The 23,110-nt window shown below is 36.8% G+C and overlaps 1 protein-coding gene across 1 annotated transcript in view; it reads left to right on the forward strand.

Moving 5' to 3' along the window:
• LOC103037794 (interferon-induced very large GTPase 1-like) overlaps positions 1 to 12,616 on the forward strand; it is a 151,607-nt gene extending 138,991 nt beyond the window's left edge. The window contains exon 5 of the mRNA XM_049475880.1: positions 11,131 to 12,616. Within this exon, the coding sequence (XP_049331837.1) occupies positions 11,131 to 12,374 (1,244 nt within the window). The 3' untranslated portion in view covers positions 12,375 to 12,616. The remainder of the gene's footprint in view (positions 1 to 11,130) is intronic.
• Positions 12,617 to 23,110: the final 10,494 nt, after the last annotated feature.

Raw genomic sequence — 23,110 nt, forward strand, 5'->3', positions numbered from 1 at the left:
ATTTTTCGGCCTAATTTTGTTTAAATAATTATTGCACACTTTCAGTAAATCCTGTAAACTTAATTTCACTTCTCAAATATCACTGTGTTCATCTGCTATATGATATATTTAACTGAAATTACTGATCTGAACAACCAGTGATTATGAATATAAAGAAAAACTTTAACTGTGTTCAGCAGGAACCAGAGGATCTGAAACACAATTACCCATAATTCCCTAAGAAATCAGAACGATGTCCAGGAGCAGCAGCAGCATTATGGGTAAGAGTCGGTTTCTATCAGTACTGTGTAAATGTTGGTCGTTTTCAGTAAAACGTACATTACAGAATGTGAAATATGATTTTAAAAAGAATAATTACAACATAACATTTATTATTATATTCTGTATTATTCACTTTTTATGTAGATATTTGGATTATTTAAATATTTATACTTATTATCATTTATTTTTTACAGATCAAGAAGATAAGAGAGAAGTATGCAGAGGAAATAGCTTGGAACAACATCCTATAAGTAAATGCTGCCATCACTGGACCAGATTAATTTATTTCACTTTATTTTATAGACAGATTCATAAATCAAATTTATCTTTTCCTGTTTCCATCAAATGTGGCGCTGGAGTCAAACTATGACTCCTAACCAAAGACTTAAGATAGGCTATGACTCAGTGTATATCATCACAATACCTACATTTAGAGCTTTATTAATATATATTCACCCTAATGAGAGACTGTAGCTCCACCTCCTCAGTGTATATCATCACAATACCTACATTTAGAGCTTTATTAATATATATTCACCCTAATGAGAGACTGTAGCTCCACCTCCTCAGTGTATATCATCACAATACCTATATTTACAGTGTTATAAATATATATTCACCCTAATGAGAGACTGTAGCTCCACCTCTGCAGTGTATATCACAATACCTACATTTATAGGGCACAATTTTAGCGATCTATAACACACTGGATAATTCCGCTTTTGGTTTTGTAAACCCTGCACGTGTTGCCTTGCCATCATACACCCTATCAACAGTCTATTTTTACGCCAAATAACGTTGGACTTTTGGAATATATTACGGCTGATGGGCGTGGTGGTCTGGAAATTACGAAATCTCTATCTTGGCAGCGGAAAAGAGACTTGCGCGACTGAAACGGTTAAACCACGTCTAATCAACAGACAGCCGTGCAGCCAGAACCATCTATGTAATGCTGCAGACCGGAGCCCCCGAGTGGGCGTGGCTAAAGGGCGGAGCATGTGTCAATCATTTTCGACTGCAGCCAATCAGATACTACACTTTCATTGTCAATCACTTTTTATTAAGCCAATCATCAGACAGACCAAGCTGTCCATCATTTTTTACTGCAGCCAATGACCTTAACAGATCTGTCAAAATAAGGCGGAAACTTTTAAATTTTACAAAATACTATATTAACAGTTTAAACACATTTATGTGCTATTATAGTAAGTCCTGCCTATATGCCGCTCTTAAACAGAAGTAACTGAATGAAAACGCGGAGCTGAATTCAGAGCTAGGTAACAAATAATATAAAACTTAGTTCAGTTAAATAAACTTAATAGGAGTAAGGACCTGTAAAGTGAATCAAATATTACCAAATATAAAGGATAGGTTGAGGTTTTGGTGAGCTGTTTCCATGATTTAAAACTGAAACTAATGTCAGTTATTCTGCGCGACTCAGAAAGCCTGTGATTGTTTTAAATTAGATTTTTTAAAGTTGTTTTTTTTATTTTATATTATTATGTTTTTATTTATTTTACTTTTTTTATTAATTAATTTATTACATTAGTTGTAGTGCACTATAGATCACTAAAAAGGGCCCTTGTTCACTACACTACAACTCAGCTACTTCATGTAAGTGTTCTTATGATCTAATTTATATACTAAAGAATAAAATTTAAAACTAAGAGGAAATAAAATGTGGTAATATAAGCACAGGGAAAACTGTTGGAATTAGATAATAAAGATAGAAAGATATTGGAATATATGTGCATGTGCAGAGCTGCATATCATACTGCAACCAGCCAGGCACTAGACATGTGGTTGCTTCACTTTTGAGTGGTGTTCACTGTCCATGCTATTATACAGACATTGGTGTTTTTACATTCAAACTGACTTCATGTTTATTTAAAATAATTAAATACTTTTCCATTTAAGATGAATGGAAACTTCTATTTTTGGTTGTACAAACAAAACATTTTATATTTTACATTTTCATATTTCTATATTTAACATTTAGGGAGAAGACGAGATGCTTTGAGGATTGTGCTGCTGGGGAGAACAGGATCAGGGAAGAGTGCTACAGGAAACACCGTCCTAGGAAAAGAAAACACATTTGAACATTCATCATCCTGCATTTGTCAAAAGGAAACCGCTGAGGTCAACGGAAGGCAGATTACTGTGATTGACACTCCAGGGCTGTTTGATACTCCAGTTGGAAATGTGGAGATCCAGAAGGAAATTACTAAATGCATCTTCATGGCAGCTCGAGGTCCACATGTGTTTCTGCTGGTTCTGAAAGTCAGACAGAGATTCTCAGAAGAGGAAAAAGGAACTGTAGAGATAATCCAGAACATTTTTGGAGAAGAGTCAGTGACCTACACCATGCTGCTGTTCACTGGAGGAGATCTTCTTGAAGACATGAGCATTGAAGAGTACTTTGGAGAAGCAGGATCTGATATTAGAAATCTGATTGAACAGTATGGGAACAGATTCCACATCTTCAACAACAAGCAGATCAGAAACAGAACCCAGGTCACTGCTCTACTGGAGAAGATCGACTCCATGCTGGCAGTGAATGGAGGGAGCTGCTACACTAATGAGATGTTCCAGCAGGTGGAGAAAGAAAATCAGGAGAGAATCCTGAAGGAGAAAGAGGAGGAGATCAAGCGAGAGAAAGAAGAACTGAGAGTCAGATTTGAAGCAGAGATAGAAAGAATTAAGACCACACTTCAGGAGGAAATCAAATACGAGAGAAAGAGAAGAGAGGAAGAGTTTAAAGAGAGAGAACATCAACTGGAGGAAAAACACAGACTTAGAGGTGAGAAATATGAAAACAGAAGAAAAGAGGATGAAAAAATAATCAACGATCGAGAGAGAGCAATTTTCTCCCTGCTGGAGAGACAGCAAGCAGAATTTGAGAGACAAAGACATGAAGATCAAAAAAGGAGAGAGAGAGAAGAGCGAGAGGAGAAGAAAAAAAAGAGAGAAGATCAAGAGAGAAGAGAATGGGAGGAGAGGAATGAGAAAGAAAGAGAAGAATATAAGGGGAAGTTAGAGGAGCTGAAGAGGAATCTTGAAGAGGAAGGGAGGAAGAGAAGTGATCTGGAGGAGAGAATAAAACTCTCAGAAGAGAAACATATGAAGGAACTTGAAGAACTAAAACATCTACAAAATGAGCTGGAGATTCAAGTCCAAGAGGAAGTAAAAACTAAAGAAAAACTGATTGAGGAACATCAGAAGGAATTAGAGAGAGTGATGAAGAGCATAGAGAGACAGCAAGCAGAATTTGAGAGACAAAGACATGAAGATCAAACAATATGTGAACAGGAGGAGGAAAAAAGGAGAAAGAGAGAAGAGCGAGATGAGGAGGTGAAAAGAGAGAGGGAGGAGCGAGAGAAAAGAGAATGGGGGGAGAGGAGAAAGAAAGAAAAAGAAGAATATAAGGGTAAGTTAGAGGAGCTAAAGAGGAATCTTGAAGTGATCTGAAAGAGAAGATAAAGCTCTTAAAATAGAAACACATGAAGGTATTTGTCTGAGCTACATGTAGGTTTGTTATTAAAGTAATCAGGACTAGCAATACGAGAGTCCTGCATGGAGGAGTGGAAAAAAAAAATCTTTCAGTTGATGCCAGAGATGGTTATAGGGTTATAGAACACGTGAAGGGTCTTAGCTTAGTCTGTATAAGAGATTTAATTGGTAAAACTTGAAGCACTGAAGATTTGAACTTCAGAGTTTACTAAAGCCATTAATTAGTTATTAAATACACAGATAAAAAGAAGATGAAGGAGAAGGTCTGATTAGGTATCAGTCTTTACCTAGTGAATGTAAATGAGCTTGAAAAGCTGCAGTTTAAGAGAGCAAAGATCAGTGCTGGATGTTAGTAATCATGGTTGATCCCTGTCATAAACAGTCATGATGAACAGACATTTTGGAGTGTTTTTTTTCCTTCTGAAATAAAACCATTGCTCCTTATCCATAAACCCCGCCCATTTCTAATAATTTACCTGTTCATAAATCCGACAATTAATCTGTATTCTCAAGTGTCATCAAGCTTTAGAAGCAAAGAGATGCTGCTGTTTTGTTAGCAGTGTTAAGGGTGCCAGTATTTGTTTAATCTGTGAAAAATCCATTATTACTATTATTTATTATTTGTTGTTTTATCATTAACAGGTGGAAATGGTCAAAAGCAGTACCAGAAGAAACAGAAGGTAAGTTGTACTAAAAGGCAGGGTGTTTTTTTATTTTTAAACATTTACCAATTAGTAATCAGCAGAGATGGAAAAAGTACAAAAAAAAATTAATTAAGTAAAAGTACCTTTTCTTTGCTAAAATTCTACTCGAGTAAAACTAAAAGTACCCATCTAAAAATCGACTTGAGTAAAAGTAAAAAAGCACTACATTTAAAATGTACTTTGAGTAAAAGTTTCATAGTTACTTTTAATTATTTGATGTAAAAAAAGTACAACAAATAGTTTTTATAATTAAAACTATTATTCCACATAATAATATTATACATATACATATAATATTATATGTTTCTATGATGCATTTTTTTTCTTTACTGTTAAAAAGATGACAATAAATTGTATTTTTATAGTTTTACAGTTCATTATTTTTTTTTTTACCTTTTCTTTGCTTTAACTGCTATTTACATGGTTTTTTTTTGACATTTAAGCAGATTGTTTAATGTTCCCAATAGGGCTGTCCCGGCAAAATAATTTCCCCGGCGGTTTTACATGGTGGCTCAACACCGCCATACGTGGTATGACGTGAAATGCCTTTATTTTAGAACAATATACATGTTTTTTTTATAAATACTTTTTAACGTGCTTTTTGTGGCTAATATATATTTTTTTTGTTTACGGGCTAACGAGCTTCACGCGTGCTTTGCTTTAAACTTAAAGCTTAATCCAGGGCTCCTCAGGACAACGAAGTATTTGGAGCAGCTGCATATCTGCATAATCGCGCATTCAAAGTGGAACTCTGAGCTGAGTGGACGGCTTGGATAAAAAGCGCGAGATATCATTTAAAATGTATTTTAATCATAATATAAATAACAGGTGGGCCGAATTTTGACTCCCCGGAAGAAACCGACTCTCCGAGTGCACGCGCGTCTGGTAAATATGTTGGCGCTGGAGGTTACTCTGGCACTGTCTGTTATTTTTTGTGTGTAAATAACGCTGTATATTTATATTTCACTCAGAACACAGCAATATATAAAGCCAAAAAAAGACTCTTGTTAGACAGTGCTAGTTTAGTTGCATATAACGAAAGAAAGACGGGTATTGAAGAACTAAATAACTCGTAGGACTTAACGCGTTTTAGCCATAATGATCATTATTAGGAGAATATGTTAAACACAGCTTAATCTTAAAATCTGAATACCCGATATTTACACCTGCCGAAATGATACTCCTCTGATCTCAGCACCTTTCAGGATGAAGAGCACAATCTCAAATAAAAAATTGCCTGGAGACAAAAGTGAGACTGAAGTACGCCAGAGCACTGTAAAAAAAATAGCGGACTTTGAGAATAAAATGATAATATTAAATAGGAAAAGAAGGCTGGCCAAAACTGGGTGGCCAATTTAAGACGCTCTGTTAAGATGATCTGTAACGGGGCTGCTGGGATTATTATCAGTTATTTACATTTATAACTTGCTCTAGTGCTCTAGTGTTACAGTTATTATACAGTGTCCAGATTTTTTGAAGGCGTAGCTACGCACAGCCTAGCCTTTGGCGCCAGCGCAGCGAGACGCATCCAGCCAGAAGAGCGCATGGTGCTGAGCAGTAATATTTCTTTATAACTGGTTTTAAAGAAATTACTTTCAGCAACACCCGTTTTACTCTCCCATTAATTTATATTAGGCTTACAAATTAATTCTGTAAAAAGGATAATAGTTTTTTTTTATTTAATATGGTGATATGATTTGTCCTACATCTTACAATTACATTTGGTCACATCTAAAACACATTTAAAATATTGGAATTAATTATCGGATTTATCAAAATTGCAATATAAATTCCCGACTCAAATAAACATCTTAAAAACATTGTGTTATTTTTTATTTTAGGCCAGCAATTATAATTTAATATAGTGTTACAGATTTAAAGCATGTCTCAGGTGAGCCATTTATTAAACTGTCCCAAATTCCATTATATACATTTTTATATTATTTTTCTTTCCTCATTTTTACAGTGTACAGTTGGAACTAAGTCAATAAACAAAACCCTAGGTTGACACGCATATAATGTTTTACAGTATATTTGATAACACAGAGACAGTCCTCCTGCATCAGTAAAAGGTTTATATCCTTTATTCATGACTGGAACTGATTGTATTTACGTTTCTTTTGATCGCAATAACAAAAGTAAAGAAACTGAAAACCTTCGCGGACCAAGGCGCGCATCACGACGCAGCATCGCGCGGCGGGGGTCCCGAAGCCGAAGCGCAATATAGGCGAGGCTGCGGGTAGAGACGCCTTGCAAAATCTAAACACTGTACTATTTAACTATAACAATACAGTATTAATAAGCTTTAGGTTATAAATGTAGATAATTTATTATGAGGACGTGCTTGCCTTGTTATTCCACGCGCGAGCATCCGTGCGGCGGCGCATCCGCGTCAATTTATTGTTTTTATTCATACAATTGTTTTTTTCCCCAGCATTTTATTTTTTCTCAGAAACGGGGAGTTTTCTAATGTAGCGAAATAAATTACGTGTATCAAAATGTACTTGAGTAAAAGTAAAATTACCTATTTTAAAAACTACTTAAAAATTACAAATTACTCATAAAATCTACTCAATTACAGTAACGTGAGTAAATGTAGTTCGTTACTTTCCACCTCTCATAATCAGAAAAGGCTGGTATTTTTATTTTCTTTCTTTGGAAAAAATGTTGTACATAAAGTGTCAGACACAGCAGTGTCTATGCTCACTCAATAATTGCATTTACACTAATTGTAACAAACAAATGAACTGCACAAAAGCATATGAAGAAATAAACACACACCAAGTGCACTTTCTGATTTATTTATGATCATCTTTAATAATGAACTAATGATTTCTCTACAAATGTGTAGTCCTGACCTGTCACCAATAGATTGTGTGGAGAATTTTGAAACAAAATATGTGATGATGATCCCTTACTGTTAAAGACCTTAAGATGTTTTTACAGGAAGAATTAAACAAAATAACACCTGAAACACAAAACTTCTTTAAAATGTGAGTGTGAGACAAAATGGCGACATTATAAATTGGTGAAGTTTAGCAGATAAAAAAATGACCTTGGGTTCATACTGTCTGCAATCAAATAAAAATGAAAGCAAATAGGAGAAACATAACATTTTGTCCATGCTTTCATTTTGCACACTCTCCCAACTTTATATGACATGTTGTAAAGGTTAATTATTTGCACTGTTTTGCTTTTCAGGAAGAAATATCAGGAGTCTTGAATAAAAGATTAATAGAAGGCCTCTTCAGGAATCTTGTACTTCAGGACACATTTAAAAACAGGCTTACTAGAGCTCACTTTCTCGAAATAACCCCATCATCATTGCAAAATGATGAAAATCCCCGAAAAGAAGAATGTATTGTTCATGCTTTCATGCAGCAAATTTTAAGAACAGATTACAGAGGAAGACGTTTATCTGTCAAATCAGAACGTCCAGCACCAAAGTCTCAACACACAGCTGGTAAAGGTGTAAATGGTGAAAACAAAGAGGTCAAAGTTCATCCAATGGATGTTCAGATGGCAGTGTTCTTCTGTGCAGATGCTTTTCTTCAACAGATCATGGTAACTAAGTTGTCTCAGTGTCAGTATGCAGTTCCTCTGCTGGTTTCAAATCCTTTCACTGGAGATATTGAATTCCCACTGTGGACGATGCGCCAGATCAATAAGTACTGGAAGGCCACTGATACTTCAGGCAGAGTCATCAGTAAGACCCTGTCCATCTACAAAGCTCATACTCCAATGGTGGCGTTCTTCAGGATTGGTTCCATTTCCTCATCCAAGTCTCAGCTGATGAACAGGCTGATCAATGAGAAGCACGACACGTTCTTCCACAGGTACTGTCCAGGCAGCAGCAGAAAACGTCTACTGATGGACGGAGTGGTGGAGATCGCCTGGTACCTCCCATCTGGAAAAAGCACTGATCATTTCTCAGACTGTGTAGCGTTCTGTAATCTACATGGAGATTCCAGCATCAACGAGACTCAGAGAAAGATTCTTACAGAAATGTCCTCTGTGAATGTTGTACTATTACCTCAACTTGATGAGAATGACAACAAAATGGTAATTGTACAAGAGCTTTTTGAGGGTTCAAAACCTCTCATTGTTGTTCTGACTGATGAAGAGGATCATGATGAAGATGCTTTGTGTGAGTTAGAGGAAAAAAAATACATAGTATTACTAAAGGGCAGAAACCAGTCTAATGTTTCTGTTGCTCTTAGAGAAGTTATCAAGAACTGCCTCTCAGAACAGCCTGTGACTTTCAGTCTGGAGAAGATAGCAGAACACTCAGAGATAAAAGTGGACGAGAATAATGAAGACTGTCAGAGAGGAAAGGAAGCTGCACAAGAGATGATGAGATTCCTGAAGACAGAGGATCCATCAACAGTCAAAGAAAAGTATCTGCCCTGCCAGGGGAAACTGTGGCATGACTGGAGCCAAAAAAACAAAGATCTACATTGTCTTAAAGGCAACAACATAGAAATAGAGGAAAGAAGAAAGCAAGGAGAAATGAGGGAAATAAGAAGGAACCAACAGGATCATGGTTTTAGTGAACTCATGGGTTTGTTTGTAGGAAGTTTAAGGTCACTGTTAGACACGGAGAAAATGTATTTTCTCAAGTGGACAACAATCTTGCTTGATGACTTTACTTTAGACAGACTTTTAGACTTCCTACAGAAGTACGACCAACAATGGTCAGAATTGCTGGCTTTGAAAAAAACACATAATAAAGAAACTCCACAGAAACTGAAAACTGAACAGCAAAACCTAGAAAAGATCTCCAACAAGCTTAATGCTGCCCCCTTTGGTTTGGAGCACATGCTGAGAGAGATGGGTCAGATTTATGAAGCTTCAGTCTCTGAGAGAAGAGAGGATAGAGTGAATGATGGAGATCTTTCTTACCTTCCTGAACTTGCTGCTGAACTCATAATATCTGGCAACCCGATGGAGCTGATGGACGGTGATGCTGCTCATGTTCCTCTGGTCTGGGTTTCAGCAGTTCTGGATGAGGTCATCACAAAACTGGGAAACCAGAGAGTCTTTGTGTTGTCAGTTCTGGGAATTCAGAGCTCAGGGAAATCCACCATGCTCAACGCCATGTTCGGACTCCAGTTTGCAGTCAGTGCTGGAAGGTGCACCAGAGGAGCCTTCATGCAGCTGGTGAAAGTGTCTGAGGAGATGAAGGGGGAACTGAAGTTTGACTACATTCTGGTTGTTGATACTGAAGGTCTCAGAGCTTTAGAGCTGGCTGGAAAAGACACCCTACATCATGATAATGAACTGGCAACATTTGTTGTAGGTCTTGGAAACATGACTTTGATCGAGAACCCATCAGAGATGCAGGACATCCTTCAGATTGTTGTTCAGGCCTTCATGAGGATGAAGAAGGTCAGACTGAATCCCAGCTGTGTGTTTGTTCATCAGAATGTTACTGATGTTGCAGCTGGAGTGAAAATGATGGAGGGAAGAAGACGATTACAAGAGAAACTGGATAAAATGACCAAGTTAGCGGCTAAAGAGGAAGTCTGTGATGCAGAATGTTTCAGTGATGTCATTGCATTTGATGTACAGAAGGATGTGAAGTACTTTTCTCAGCTCTGGGAGGGCAGCCCACCCATGGCTCCACCAAATCCATGCTACAGTGAAAATGTTCAGGAGCTGAAGAGAGACATTGTTTCTCGCGCATCAAAAACAAACTGCATGAAATTATCACAGTTTCAGCAGCGAGTGAAAGATCTCTGGGAGGCTCTGCTGAATGAAAACTTCGTCTTCAGTTTCAGGAACACACTGGAGATATCAGTGTACAGGAAACTGGAGGAGGAGTATGAGAAATGGACCTGGAGTCTCAGGAGTGCCATGCTGAGTACTGAAGACAAGATGCTGAACAGAATCTCCAGTGGAAAATTAGAAGCAGTGGGAAAACAAGAGCTGGTGAGAGAAATGTCAGAGACACTGCAGAAAGTCCGAAAATCATTTAAAGTGTATTTTGAAGAAGACAGTGAAAAGGAAACTCTGATTCAGTGGAAAAGCAGATTTGAGAAACAAATAGAACACGTCCATGATGACCTTGTAGATGAGGCCAAAAGAAAACTCGATGACAACATCAAACAGAAAAACATTCGGAAAAATCTGGATCAGCAGGTGAAAAATCATGAGAAGATCCTCTTTGACAAAAGTAAAGAACTTGCTCTGAAACTTAAAGAAGACAGGAGCAAAAACAGAGATCCAAAAGCAGAATTTGATTCAGTGTGGGGAAAGTGGGTCACTGAATTAACTAAAGATGTTCCAGAAATCAAAGATATAAACATCTCAAATGATGTCATTAACATTTTGGGGGAGGAGATTTATGAAAATGGCCTTGTTTTTGATCAAAAGAAAAGTGCTGCTTACAGAAGGATTCACACTGATAGTAACCAAAACTATGTCTCTATTAAAAAGAGCACAATTTTAAAAACTTTAGAAACATTTAATTCAATGGAAAAGTCTCTAAATCCAGAAGATCAGACATCAGTACGGGAGCTGATTTCTAAAGTCATCCAACACACAACAGAAAAAGTGGAATCATTTCCAGTCTCAGTGCAGGGATACAGCTCAGTCTACATCCAGGAGATTGTACGTGATGTTAAACAACTAGTGCAGGAGTTTAAACCAAGAGATGACTGCTTTGAGTTTAAGAAAGAGTTCTTTGTTGATCTCTCTCTTTATGTGTGTGAACAAGCTGAGAAACGCTTTGAGGAACTTCACAGGAAATACAGAGAAGCAAATGATCCAATTCTTCACTTCAAAAAGAAAAAAGCTGAGTACTTTAAAGTCTTCATGAACTACTATCGGGGAGCAACATCTGCAGCAGTGCTTGGAGACCAAATCTGTGTTAAACTGAAAGAAACAATCCTGCAGAGTGTGTACAACATGACCGCTATCTTCATATGTGTTCAGTTGGTAGGAAAACCTCCATTTAATGGGAACAGAGGAGATCTGGAGAAGCACATTCTGAAATATCTGGCGGAGCAGGAGGGAGATAAGGAGGAGAAGTTTAAAAACTTCTTAACATACATTTACCAGCCCAAGACATACTTTGAAAATTTCATCAGAGACAGAGTTAGACAGTACATGGCAGCAGAAAATCCTCAGACAGTTTCTGTAATAAAAGAACACATCGACCACAAACAGAGAATTATCATCAGTGCAGCAGAAATGGCCAGAGATGAAGTCAAACTCATCAGTGGAGATATCAACAAGTGGCTGGAGATTTTCTCTAACAGCCTTGTAGATGAGTTAGGAGAAACCAGAGTTTACCTGAGTGATAAAGTCACTAAGGATGTCACTGATTATGATGTTCTTGCAGATGTTATTAAAAAAGAGCTCTTGGTTGCTGTTGAAGAGCTGAAAAGAAGCTTCTGTACGTTTTCAGATCTGAGAAAGGAGATGTTCAGAGAAAAGCCTGAGGAGATTCTCATTAAACACTTCTGCAGGGGCTGCTGGAAGCAGTGTCCCTTCTGTGGAGCCATCTGTGCCAACAGTCTAGAAGATCATCTTGGAGATCACCACACTGAATTTCATCGCTCAGGTTGTATGACTGGAAAGAGTCGTATGTATACAGCTGAGTTTGATATAGGATTTTGTACAATATCAGTAGACAGTGACAGATCTTTTTACTCACAGCATAATGCTAGTGTGTCTGTCCCGTGCAGGCAGTACAGATCAGCAGGAGGAGATTATGCTGAATGGAGCATCTATCCTGATTTTTCTGAGCTGGTGTACTGGAAATGGTTTATTTGTGAATTTCAGAAAAACCTTGAAAAATACCACAACAAAACTTTCAGTGGAAGAGGAACAATTCCTACTGCATGGAGAAAATACACTCTGTCTAACGCTGTTGCAAGTTTAGGAATAATATAATAAATCTGAAGGATTCTGACACTGGGAAAATTGTTTTTTAGCAGATAGGATTATATACAATATCAAACAAGGACAAGACTAATCAGAGATGCAGCCAAGAGGCCCATGATCACTCTGGGTGAACTGCAGAGATAAAAGTTTAAAGATTGCCACAAGCCACCTGGGAGACTAAACATGTAAAACAAGGTGCTTGTCATCACGGTTTGGGCCTACTTTTCTTTAGCAGGGACAGGGAAGATGGTTAAAAATGATGGGAAGTTGGATGGAGCCAAATATAGGACTATTCTGTGAAGACAATCTGTAGGAGTCTGCAAAAGACCTGAGACTGGGATGGAGATTTATTTTCCAACAAGAAAATGATCCAAAACATAAATAAGTTAATAAGTAATAAACATAATAAACATAAATAAGTTCAAGAATACTTTTGCAAGGCACTGTGTGTGTGTGTGTATATATATATATATATATATATATATATATATATAGCTCTGGAAAAAAATAAGAGATCACTTATAAATATAATGAGTTTCTTTTATTTTATGAAATTGAAAACTTCTGGAATATAATCAAGTTATACAAAAGCACTGTGTAAGACTGGTGGAGGAGGACATGCCAACACGAAAAAAAAAACAGGGTTATTCTACCAAATATTGATTTCTGAACTTTTAATTTTACACTGAAAATCTATGAATATGAAGTGGTTTTCTTTGCATTATTTGTTCTGCATCTTTTTTTGTTATTTCAGCCATTTCTCATTGTCTGCAAATAAATGGTCTAAATGACAATACTTTTATTTGGTATTTGGGAGAAATGCCCGTAGTTTGTAGAATAAAACAACAGTGTTGATTTTACGCAAACATGAAGTGCTTTCTTATTTTTTCCAGAACCTTTGTTCCAAGGTATATCCCCAATATAGTTATTCTTGATTAAATAAATAATCAGTATTTAAACCTAATCAATATTTAGCATGATCAATATGTTATACAGTTTTACCAGACTCTGTATGTGTCTCTATATGTGTCTCTATGTAAACATGGGTAAACTTTATATGTGCTGTGTTTTACTTTTATCTGAGATAGGCTTCAAAGCTTCTTCTGGGATTATAAAAACTGCATTTAATCAGTATTTAGTGGACTATCTGAGATATGAGTGAGTTTTATCAGTGTTGTCTTTGTATGTATGGGAGGCTGAGATATACTGTCTGAGAGCTTCAGAGCACTTAGATCAGAATGAATCCTGTAACTGAATAGAAGGGCGGATAGCTTTCTGACCAAAATCAAGTCAGGAAGTTCAGTCTGGTTATCTTGCACAGTCAGAACTCAGAAGCTTGACTGTTTGGGTTTTGATTCATTTTTCTTTATTTTTCATTATACATTGCATTCCAATAAAAATCTGTATTGTCTGGAAGATTCTTTAAATAAACTGGAAAAGCTATTTTTGGTCTGGAACTGTTTTGTTTGCTTGTGTTGTATCACACCAGATACAACATAAATCAGGATCTCATTTGACTAAATCTTTCAATCCATGACATGTTTTAAACGAACATAGCTGTTCTGTGTGCATTAAACCACAGAAAGGTAATCTAGTTACAGCAAAATATTAATAACAAAAAAATATTTTGACATTCTTTTGATAGTTATCAAAGTTGAGGAAATATGAAAGACAAGATGCTGAACAGAATCTAAAGTGGAAACAGTTGAAAAAGAAGAGCTGATGAGAGAAGTAGATAAGGCCAAAAGAAAACTGGATGAGAACATCAAACAAAAAAAACATTCAGAAAATCTGAATGAGGAACTGAAAAATCATGAGAAAACCCCTTGTTGAAAAGAGTTAAGAACTCGCTCTGAAGCTTAAAGAAAACAGGAGCAACAACAGAGATTCAAAGGCAGAATTTGATTCAGTGTGGGGAAGGTTGGTCTCTGAATTAACTAAAGATGTTCCAGAAATCATATATATAAACATCTCAAATTATATTATTAACATTCTAGGAAAGTTTTATGAATATAGTCTTGCTCTTGATCAAAAGAAAAAAAAGTGCTGCTTACAGGATGATTGACACTGATAGTTACCAAAACTATGTCTCTATTAAAAAGAACATATTTGTAAAAGCTTTACATTTAATGGTCAAAAGGAGAGTGCAGAGCACTGAAAGATTCACATTGTTGCTGATAACAACGTATCTATGAAAAGGGTCAATTTGGGACCTTTAGGGGGAAAGTCATCCAACAAACAACGGAAAAAGTGAATTCATTTCCAGTCTCAGTGCAGGGAAACAGCTCACCCTACATCCAGGAGTTTTTACGTGATATTAAACAACTACTGCAGGAGTTTAAACCAAGTCGTGACTCCTTTAAGTTTAAAGTTGAGGGTCGCATGGATTCCAGTCCATATCAGCAGATTCTTGGGAACAATGTTCACACAATCTACTAAAGCATTCATGCAGAGGAACAAGTACAACGATCTGGAATGATCATCTCAGTCCCCAGAATATTATTGAAAATCTGTGGTGTGATTTAAAGCTGGCTGTTCATGCTCAGAAACCATCTAAACTGGAGATGCTTTGTAAGAATAGTGGTCCAAGAGACCAGACTCTAATTGGAAGCTATAGGAAGCGGTTAGAGGCTGTTATTTTTGCAAAATGAGGATCTACTAAGTATCAATGTTTTTCTGTATGGGTGTTCAAATGTATGCACCTGCCTAATTTTGTTTAAAGACTTATTGCTAATTATTACACTTCCTGTAAATCCTATTAACTTAATTTCATTTCTCAAATATCACTGTGTTTGTCTGCTATATTATATATTTAACTGAAACTGCTGATTCCAACAACCAATGATTTACAAAGAAAAATCATGAAAATTGTCAGGGGTTCCCACACTTTTTCATACCACTATATATGCTCTTAAACTGGTTCATTTTTCTAGAAACTGCTACTGTCACAAACATAATGCCAGTCCTTAGCCCTTATTTGTAGTGTTTGCTCCTTTTTTGGTCCTTTCTCTTCCTATCCTGTGTTTGACTTTTTTGTGTTCTTGTTTGTGTTCCTAGCCATGTGCTGTATTTACGTTTATGCTCTCATCCATCAATGTCTGTGACACATAACATGTCAACACTGTTAAATTTAAATAGATTAGATTATGATATAAATGTATGTAAATTTTAAGATGTCTGAATTAGATGCAGATCATGTAAAAGAAGAGGTTTCTATCACCAGCATCAGGGTTTTCTGTCTGAACCTCCAAATGCTCGTCAGCAGAGGCTAGAACACAATTACTGATCCCATTAAATACCAATAAGAACTATAACCTCTTTTATATTTGTATTTAAAGTATCCTATTATATTACATATTAGATGCACTACATCATTTGGGATGGTACTACAACCACCATGTTTTACAGATGGGTTTACATTAGTTTCTTATGCTGGAATGGAGTGTTCTTTGTGGAAAGCAGTGACTTTCTCCTTGAAACCCTGCCATGCACACCATTGTTGTTCAGTTTTCTCAGTGGACTCATGAACATCAACTGTAGCCAATGTGAGAGACCTGAAACAATGGTTTTGTACCTAATCTGTCTGATTTTGGATTAGTCCCATTAGAGATGGATTTGCATCAGCGACTCTTTTTCTGAGGTTTTGTGTAATATCCTTTGTTCACAAACGTGTTGTGAAGAGCAGTGATACACCCCTGTTCTTTAAATAAACCAGTAGCGTAAGTCTACAGAAGACCGGTACTCATTTTATTTCTTATATATTTATAAACAACTCTGAAATAAGAGACCACTTAAAAATTATGAGTTTTTTTGATTTTATGAAATTGAAAACCTCTGGAATATAATCAGGAGGAAGATGAATGATCACAAGCCATTCAACCAAACTATACTGCTTGAATTTTTGCACCAGGAGTGGCATAAATTTATCCAAAAGCAGTGGGTAAGACTGGGGGAGATGCCAAGATGGTCATTAAGTCATGACCCACTTTTATAGAATACAAACCAAACAAATTTATTTTTGAAAAAAAATTTCCTCAAAAACCCATTTAAACATACATATGCATGCAAAGTGAATTTAAGAGCTGTTAACCAATTAATAAGGATTATTAAAGATTAAGAAAAAAAACTAATAATAAAAAAACTCCACTTCCCAGCATGTACCCACAACGGCCAATCCCTGACTCCGCTGATCATGTGACATTATGGTGTTCCGCTCTCTAAGCTTCTGATTGTTCCCACCTGACCTCCTGTATATATACCCCTCTGTTTGCTCTACTTTCCGAGTATTGAATCTAGTTTATTGGCTCTTCTACAACAAGTGTTTTTTGTATTTCTGCCTTTTTGTTACCGACCTTTTTGTGTCTCAGACTATTGTGTTTTTGCCTTGCCCAGTTTATTGCATGTTTATTTGCCGACCTACTGCTTTATTACTCCTCGTTTGCCTTCCCCTTTGCTGCTTTAGATTTCGTAGTGTATCTGCATGTGTCTATCTTGCATCTAGCCTGCGTGACACTACCACAATACTTCAATCAATCACAGTCACCAAAACAGCTGATGAAATAATGTCAACATAAAAATATACACATAGAAATGCATATAAATAAATGCAATGTTAAAAAGAAAGCATTAGGCGGTTTGGGGGATTTTAATGTATAACAATGATCTGGGCTTTAACAGGGGTCCGCTGGAATTATTTAACCAGCAGGTTGGTGTAGAAATGATGTAGAAATTTCCTTAATGCCATTTTGCATTTTTATATTCACTTTCCTGTTTTTCTGTTTAAAAGCTTCACTCTGAAGATTATCTGCCAAACTGAATCATGGCAACAAAGAGAGCTCGACATGACACTTCTGTCAGTGATGACAGCATGGATGGAACACGTCCCACCTTCTCTACTGAGAAAAGAAAGATGACCTAGAGATTATTTTTTAGCAGGCACATCGAAATTTTCGAAACACAGAATACCTAAATTATTCTCGTGGAGGTTTGCTCTGCCTCTTGAGTTTAATCATTGTTTTTTTTTCTGAAAATTACAAAATATTGAGAGACTTTGATGACTTGAAAGATCACTCCAGAGTGCAGGGCAGTAATTTAAGAACAGAAGCAGGAAAAGTAGTCTTAGAGATTAGAGGAACACTTAAACATTTACTAAAGACCTTAAACGAAGTAATAGATTCAAAACCTGGCCTCATTCCCAAACTCAAACAGTACATTGAAAAAAGGAATGTGTGATTTTATGGACAGAAAGAACCTTTCAAATCTTTCTGTAGTGTGTAGAATCAAAAGAACCCTCCCTTTCCAGACCCTCTCCCAGACCAAACACCAGTAAACTGGATGGAATGGACTATACCAATTTCTATCAGAACAACATTATACTTAACAAGACTGTACATCTATTCTCCAACAACTAATCCTGGATTACTTTAGACATTAAGGCTCTCCTTAAGAGGAAAAGAGGGGTATTTATTTCTGGTAATCAGGTGGAGAATGTGCAGAGAGAAATGTGGAGGAGGATTAGGAAGAGGAGCTACAGACCAGTAGCACTGACATCGCACCTGAAGAAGAACCTGGACTGACTGCTGACCGGATTGTTTAACTCCTCTGCTCCCTGGTGTCAAGCAATCTGACATCCCCCTTATGCACAGATCTCTTTCTCATATGGAGAATTATGTGTTTTTTTCTGCAGTGCTTTAAATACCATCCAACCCATGTTCCCGAGAGAAACTGGAGCGCATGGGCTTGGAAAACTTAAACAACAAGCTGGACAGGACTGACAACACAGCTGCACTCTACAGGAAAAGGCAGGACAGGTTACATCTCCTGAGGAGACTCGGGTCCTTTGGTGCTTTTTGATTCCCCCCCCCTGGTGGTGAGAGACAGAAAAATGAGGACTAAGTTTAAACAAATGTTGGAAAACCTGCCCCACCCCCACCTCTCTGACAGCACTGGGCAGCTCCTGTAGTGCCCGACTGCTGCTGCTGTGCCCACGATGTGTGAAGGTGTGCAGGTCTATTCTTCCAGCTGCCGTAAACCACGCCCACTATAATCTGATAACTACACTCTTACAGGGCAATTATTTACAGTGGTCTACACCATATGTGCAGCAATTACTGCTTTACTGCTCTGTATGATATATGCCTGTTATTCGTATTTCACATCAACCTGCTTGGTAAATTTAAATGTATTATTAACTACAGTATATTGTGTTATATGTTATATTGTTACAACTGTGGGAAAAAGCTAAAAGCTCCTTTGTGTAAAGCTTAGAAGACATTAGTGTAGCTTTGTTTGTCTTTTTACTGTCATTTTACATTTTACACTAATTTTACATTTTACATTACTGTGATGTTCACACTGTCAGATTTTATATCTACTTAAACATGTAATTACATTGTACATAAATGATTACGTTTTATTTCATTACTGTTTAATGTAAGTATATTGTACTCATTTTAGAACAAGCATAATAATTGAAGAGTATACTTTGCTTATGTGAATTAATAAATATTATCTAATTGTGAGTTCAATACCCCACCTTGGTTAAATTAAAATTGTACTGATAGAACAACTCTGTTATGTAAAAAAAGATAAATCTAAACTGGCTGTGATGGCGAGGAATCGTTTAAGCCCTAAGACGCTTCAGTTTGTGTGCGGCTACCACTGGTGGAGTGTGACCTGATGTGAAGAATCTGTGTATCATTCGTTTATGTGATATTCAGTTAAAAACATTAGTTTTTTGTTTTTAAATATTTTACCAAGAAACAAATAACTGTTTTCCATTGAAAGCAAGAAAAAGTCCCTTTGTATCACAAACTTTTGCGCTGTAATGTATATATATATACGTATATATAAGCCACCATTAACCAAAAAAACAGCTGACCTTCAGTGGAAAGTCCTGCATTGTATTTTGTCTGTAAACTCATTTGTTTCTGTTGTCTCACATGAGTGTCCCTTTTGCATGCAGAGAGAAACGGTGTTTCATGCTTTTATGAGATGTTTTAGATTGCATCCACTGTTTGGAGTTTTACAGACTGTTTTTACACTTTTAAACCTTAGTTTTACAGCACAGAGTTTCATCCTTGGTTTTAAATACAGTCGATACCAGCGGTTTAAGTGCCAGTTGATAAATTTTATCCTTGGCCAAGCAAAACTGGCCATATACACCAGCAGAAAGAACAAGATAGTATCCAGCACAGATTATCATGCTGTGCAGATCTTCACTAGGCAGGTCAGGGCGAGGGTGAAGGTGAATTTTACTTGGACTCTTTTAAGCTGGTGTGGTGTTATGGGGATGTGGTTTGCTCTGTGGAAGAGGACGAGCTTTTCTTTGCTCCAGTGTTTATTTGAGTGTGTTTTTTCTAACTTTGTCTTGTTTTTATTTGTCTGGCTTTTTACACATATCTTTATTATTTAAACCTTGTAACATATTTATGATATTTGTTACTGTACAGTGTTAAACAAGAGATGAGTTTATAATAAAGGAGTGTTAAAAGTCAAAAAAGTATCTCTCTCTCGCTCTCTCTCTCTCTCTCTCTCTCTCTCTCTCTCTCTCTCTCTCTCTCTCTCTCTCTCCTCCTCTCTCTCTCTCTTTCTGGCTTGCTCTCTCTCATATTCTCCTTTTTACACTGTCCTCCCTTATTTTGTTGAGTTCCTAGGAGATTAATTTTAGTGTCAACTTGTACACATTTGCCCGCTGTGTTGATGTAACATCCAAGGCAACACCAACTTTTTTTATCTTTTTTGCTTCTTGGCGACCGCTGTAATTTTTAAAAGTAGCTCCCCAAAAAACACACCCAACCACTCCTGAATTTTCACCTGCAACTGGATTTTCAAACAAGCCAAATTTGGTGGGAAAATCGCAAACCTGGCACCTCTGGTGTGTATGTATTGGACATGTATAGAAATATGGAACAAATGGTTCAATTGGTTTCAAACTGATTCAATACAGGACACAACATTTAATTGCCAAATAAAGGATGCTTCTGGATTTTACCTGCCAGTTTATATGAAAACACACAGCTTTTCTAACTAATCTCTTTGCACACATACTTTTCAGGATCAGAAAGTAAAATCTTGTCCACATGGTTTGCCAGTTTGGATGTTGAGAGGGGGGGTGGGGACTTTGTGTAGTTTGTATAGGTTGTCTGGGTCGAGTGTGAACGGCAGTGATAGGCAGAGGGATGTGTGTGTGCGTGTGTGTGATAGTTGCAGGTTCTCACAGCTGGAGACGAGAGTTTGGAGTGTGTGTGAATTCTGCAGGAGAGAGAGAGGGAGATGGAGGTAAGACTGTTTATTCCACTTTTTATTTAAAAAGCACAGTTTACACTCTATTCAGAGTTTAAGTGGACGCTGATCTGGTCAGTGTGTGACTTCAGTTTCACACTGCTGTTACTGAATGCTGATCAACTGGTGTACAACAGTCTGGAGTGTTAACTAAGTTTTGTAGAAGTATAATCAATACAAAATATAACATTGTAAGTAGTTGAGTTGGAATGTAATGAATCTTTATATGTGTGAATGTAAGGATGATATACAGCTCTTGAAAAAAATAACTTAAAAACAAAAGCTTAAAAGCCATCAAACCAAGCTGAACTGCTTGAATTTTTGCACCAGGAGTAGCATAAAGATATCCAAAAGCAGTGTGTAAGACTGGTGGAGGAGAACATGATGCCAAGATGAATGAAAACTGTGATTAAAATCCAGCATGATTCCACCAAATATTGATTTCTGAACTCTTAAAACTTAAAAAAGTATATGAACTTGTTTTCTTTGCATTATTTAAGATCTGAGCTCTGCATCTTAAAGCTGGGTCTGTAGATCCTGTACACTTGTAGGTTGCCTCTGTTGCTCACTTGGGGTTTTATATTGTTTGTCCAAAGTTTTTAATTAAATTAAATTGAAAATCAATTAAATTGCTCTTTATTGCCGTGCAGCAGATGATGAGTCGCTGGCAATCTGTCATTAAACAAATCAGTACAAACAATATATAGGGCTTTTTTTTCTTGGTTCACAACCAGGTCAAAAGCTTTCAGACAATTTGAAATATATATATACAGATAACTGAATATATATATATATATATATATATATATATATATATATATATATTTCAGTCCTCAAATAATGCAAAAAAAACAAGTTCATATTTATAAATTAATATTTGGTGGAATAACCCTGGTTTTTAATCATGCATCTCCAGTCTTACACACTGCTTTTGGATAACTTTATGACACTCCTGTCATATACTCAGTTCAGTTTGGTTTGATGGCTTGTGATCATCCATCTTCCTCTTGATTACATTTCAGAGGTTTTCAATTTGGTAAAATCAAAGAAACTCATAATTTTTAAGGAACTCATTGTTTTCCAGAGCTGTAGCTACATGTAAATTTACTCAGAAACTGCTAATGTTTAACAAAAAGGAGTCGACTTGTAAAAATAAGATTAAACTATGGAACTGAATAAAAAGATTATTGAGAGAGATTGTGCTGGATGTTTGTGTGCCTTGCTGGCGGTGAACTCTGCCATGAAGTAAAGGGACCAAATCTTCCTACTTTATGATTGGTGGTCACTGTTCATTGATTGTGTCACTGAATTCGCTCATTTTGCCTCGTTCATGGTTGCGTCGCTGAACGTCGCTGGGTGTTGCTGCCTCTCATTGATAATGACTGACTTTTAGCCACTGTGTTGTTTTCATTGTGTGTGGTGTTCACGCAAGGTATCTCCTTCACTCCATAGTTAAAGCTCCACTAGGTAGGATTGAGATTTTGTGCTCGTGGGCTCACTCTACAGTTGTAGAGTGTAATAAATGTATGCAGCACTGTCGATATTTATATATAATTTTTTTAACATATATACAGTAGAATGTTATGTACTACATAAATAGTGGAAAATCCCCCTGCATGTAAGCTACGTTTTCCATCAGGAAGTAAAAAGCACACGAAAATAATTACTGCCATCTTCAATTTGTCTCTTTTAGCATGAATCGTTTACTTTATTGTAATCACGACTGAAACAAGACATTTCTTCTGTGTCTACTACTGATAAAACAGCGTATTTACAGAGTAGCACTGTTAGCCCTCACCACCAAAACTACAGTATCAGTAAAAGCTAAAATGTATATTTCAGTTTGGGGCAATTTACTGCAGGCTAAGCTTACATTTTTTACACTTAACATGATATATTTACACATTTAACACAATGGCTAATGCTAATCTCAAATGCTAATCGCAGCTAGCTTCCGTCTGCTAGCAAACACTTTAACTCAACTTATACATCACCAGTGTTGGGAGTAACGGCGTTAAAACTAACGGCGTTACTAACGCCGTTACTTTTTTCAGTAACGAGTAATCTAACTAATTACTCTGACTGTAACTATAACGCCGTTACCATTTCCGACACCCCGTTACTGCACGTTACTTTAGCCTTTATGAACTTTTTTTTTGTTGTAACTTTGGTTTGCCCTGGTTAACCCCTCTTCTTTTCGGTAAACTTGAGCTTCTGGCCGCTGTGCCTGTGGTTTGGCGTGGTGAAGTGAGGCACAATTGTGACGATTTGCTGCTCTAATCAATTCAGTGATTGCCCTGGACAGGCCAAGTTCCGAATTAAGGATGCTAAGCTCTTTTTAGCTGCTCCGGGTTTTTGTGGTGCTGCTGCTTTCTCTTTTAGAGCTTAGATTCTCTGCCCGAACCCGACCTGACCCAAAGACCGTCCCAAAATCGGGCTCCTATTTTTATTTTATATAAAGC

The sequence above is a fragment of the Astyanax mexicanus genome, chromosome 3, assembly GCF_023375975.1.
Source record: "Astyanax mexicanus isolate ESR-SI-001 chromosome 3, AstMex3_surface, whole genome shotgun sequence".
Taxonomy (NCBI): domain Eukaryota; kingdom Metazoa; phylum Chordata; class Actinopteri; order Characiformes; family Acestrorhamphidae; genus Astyanax; species Astyanax mexicanus.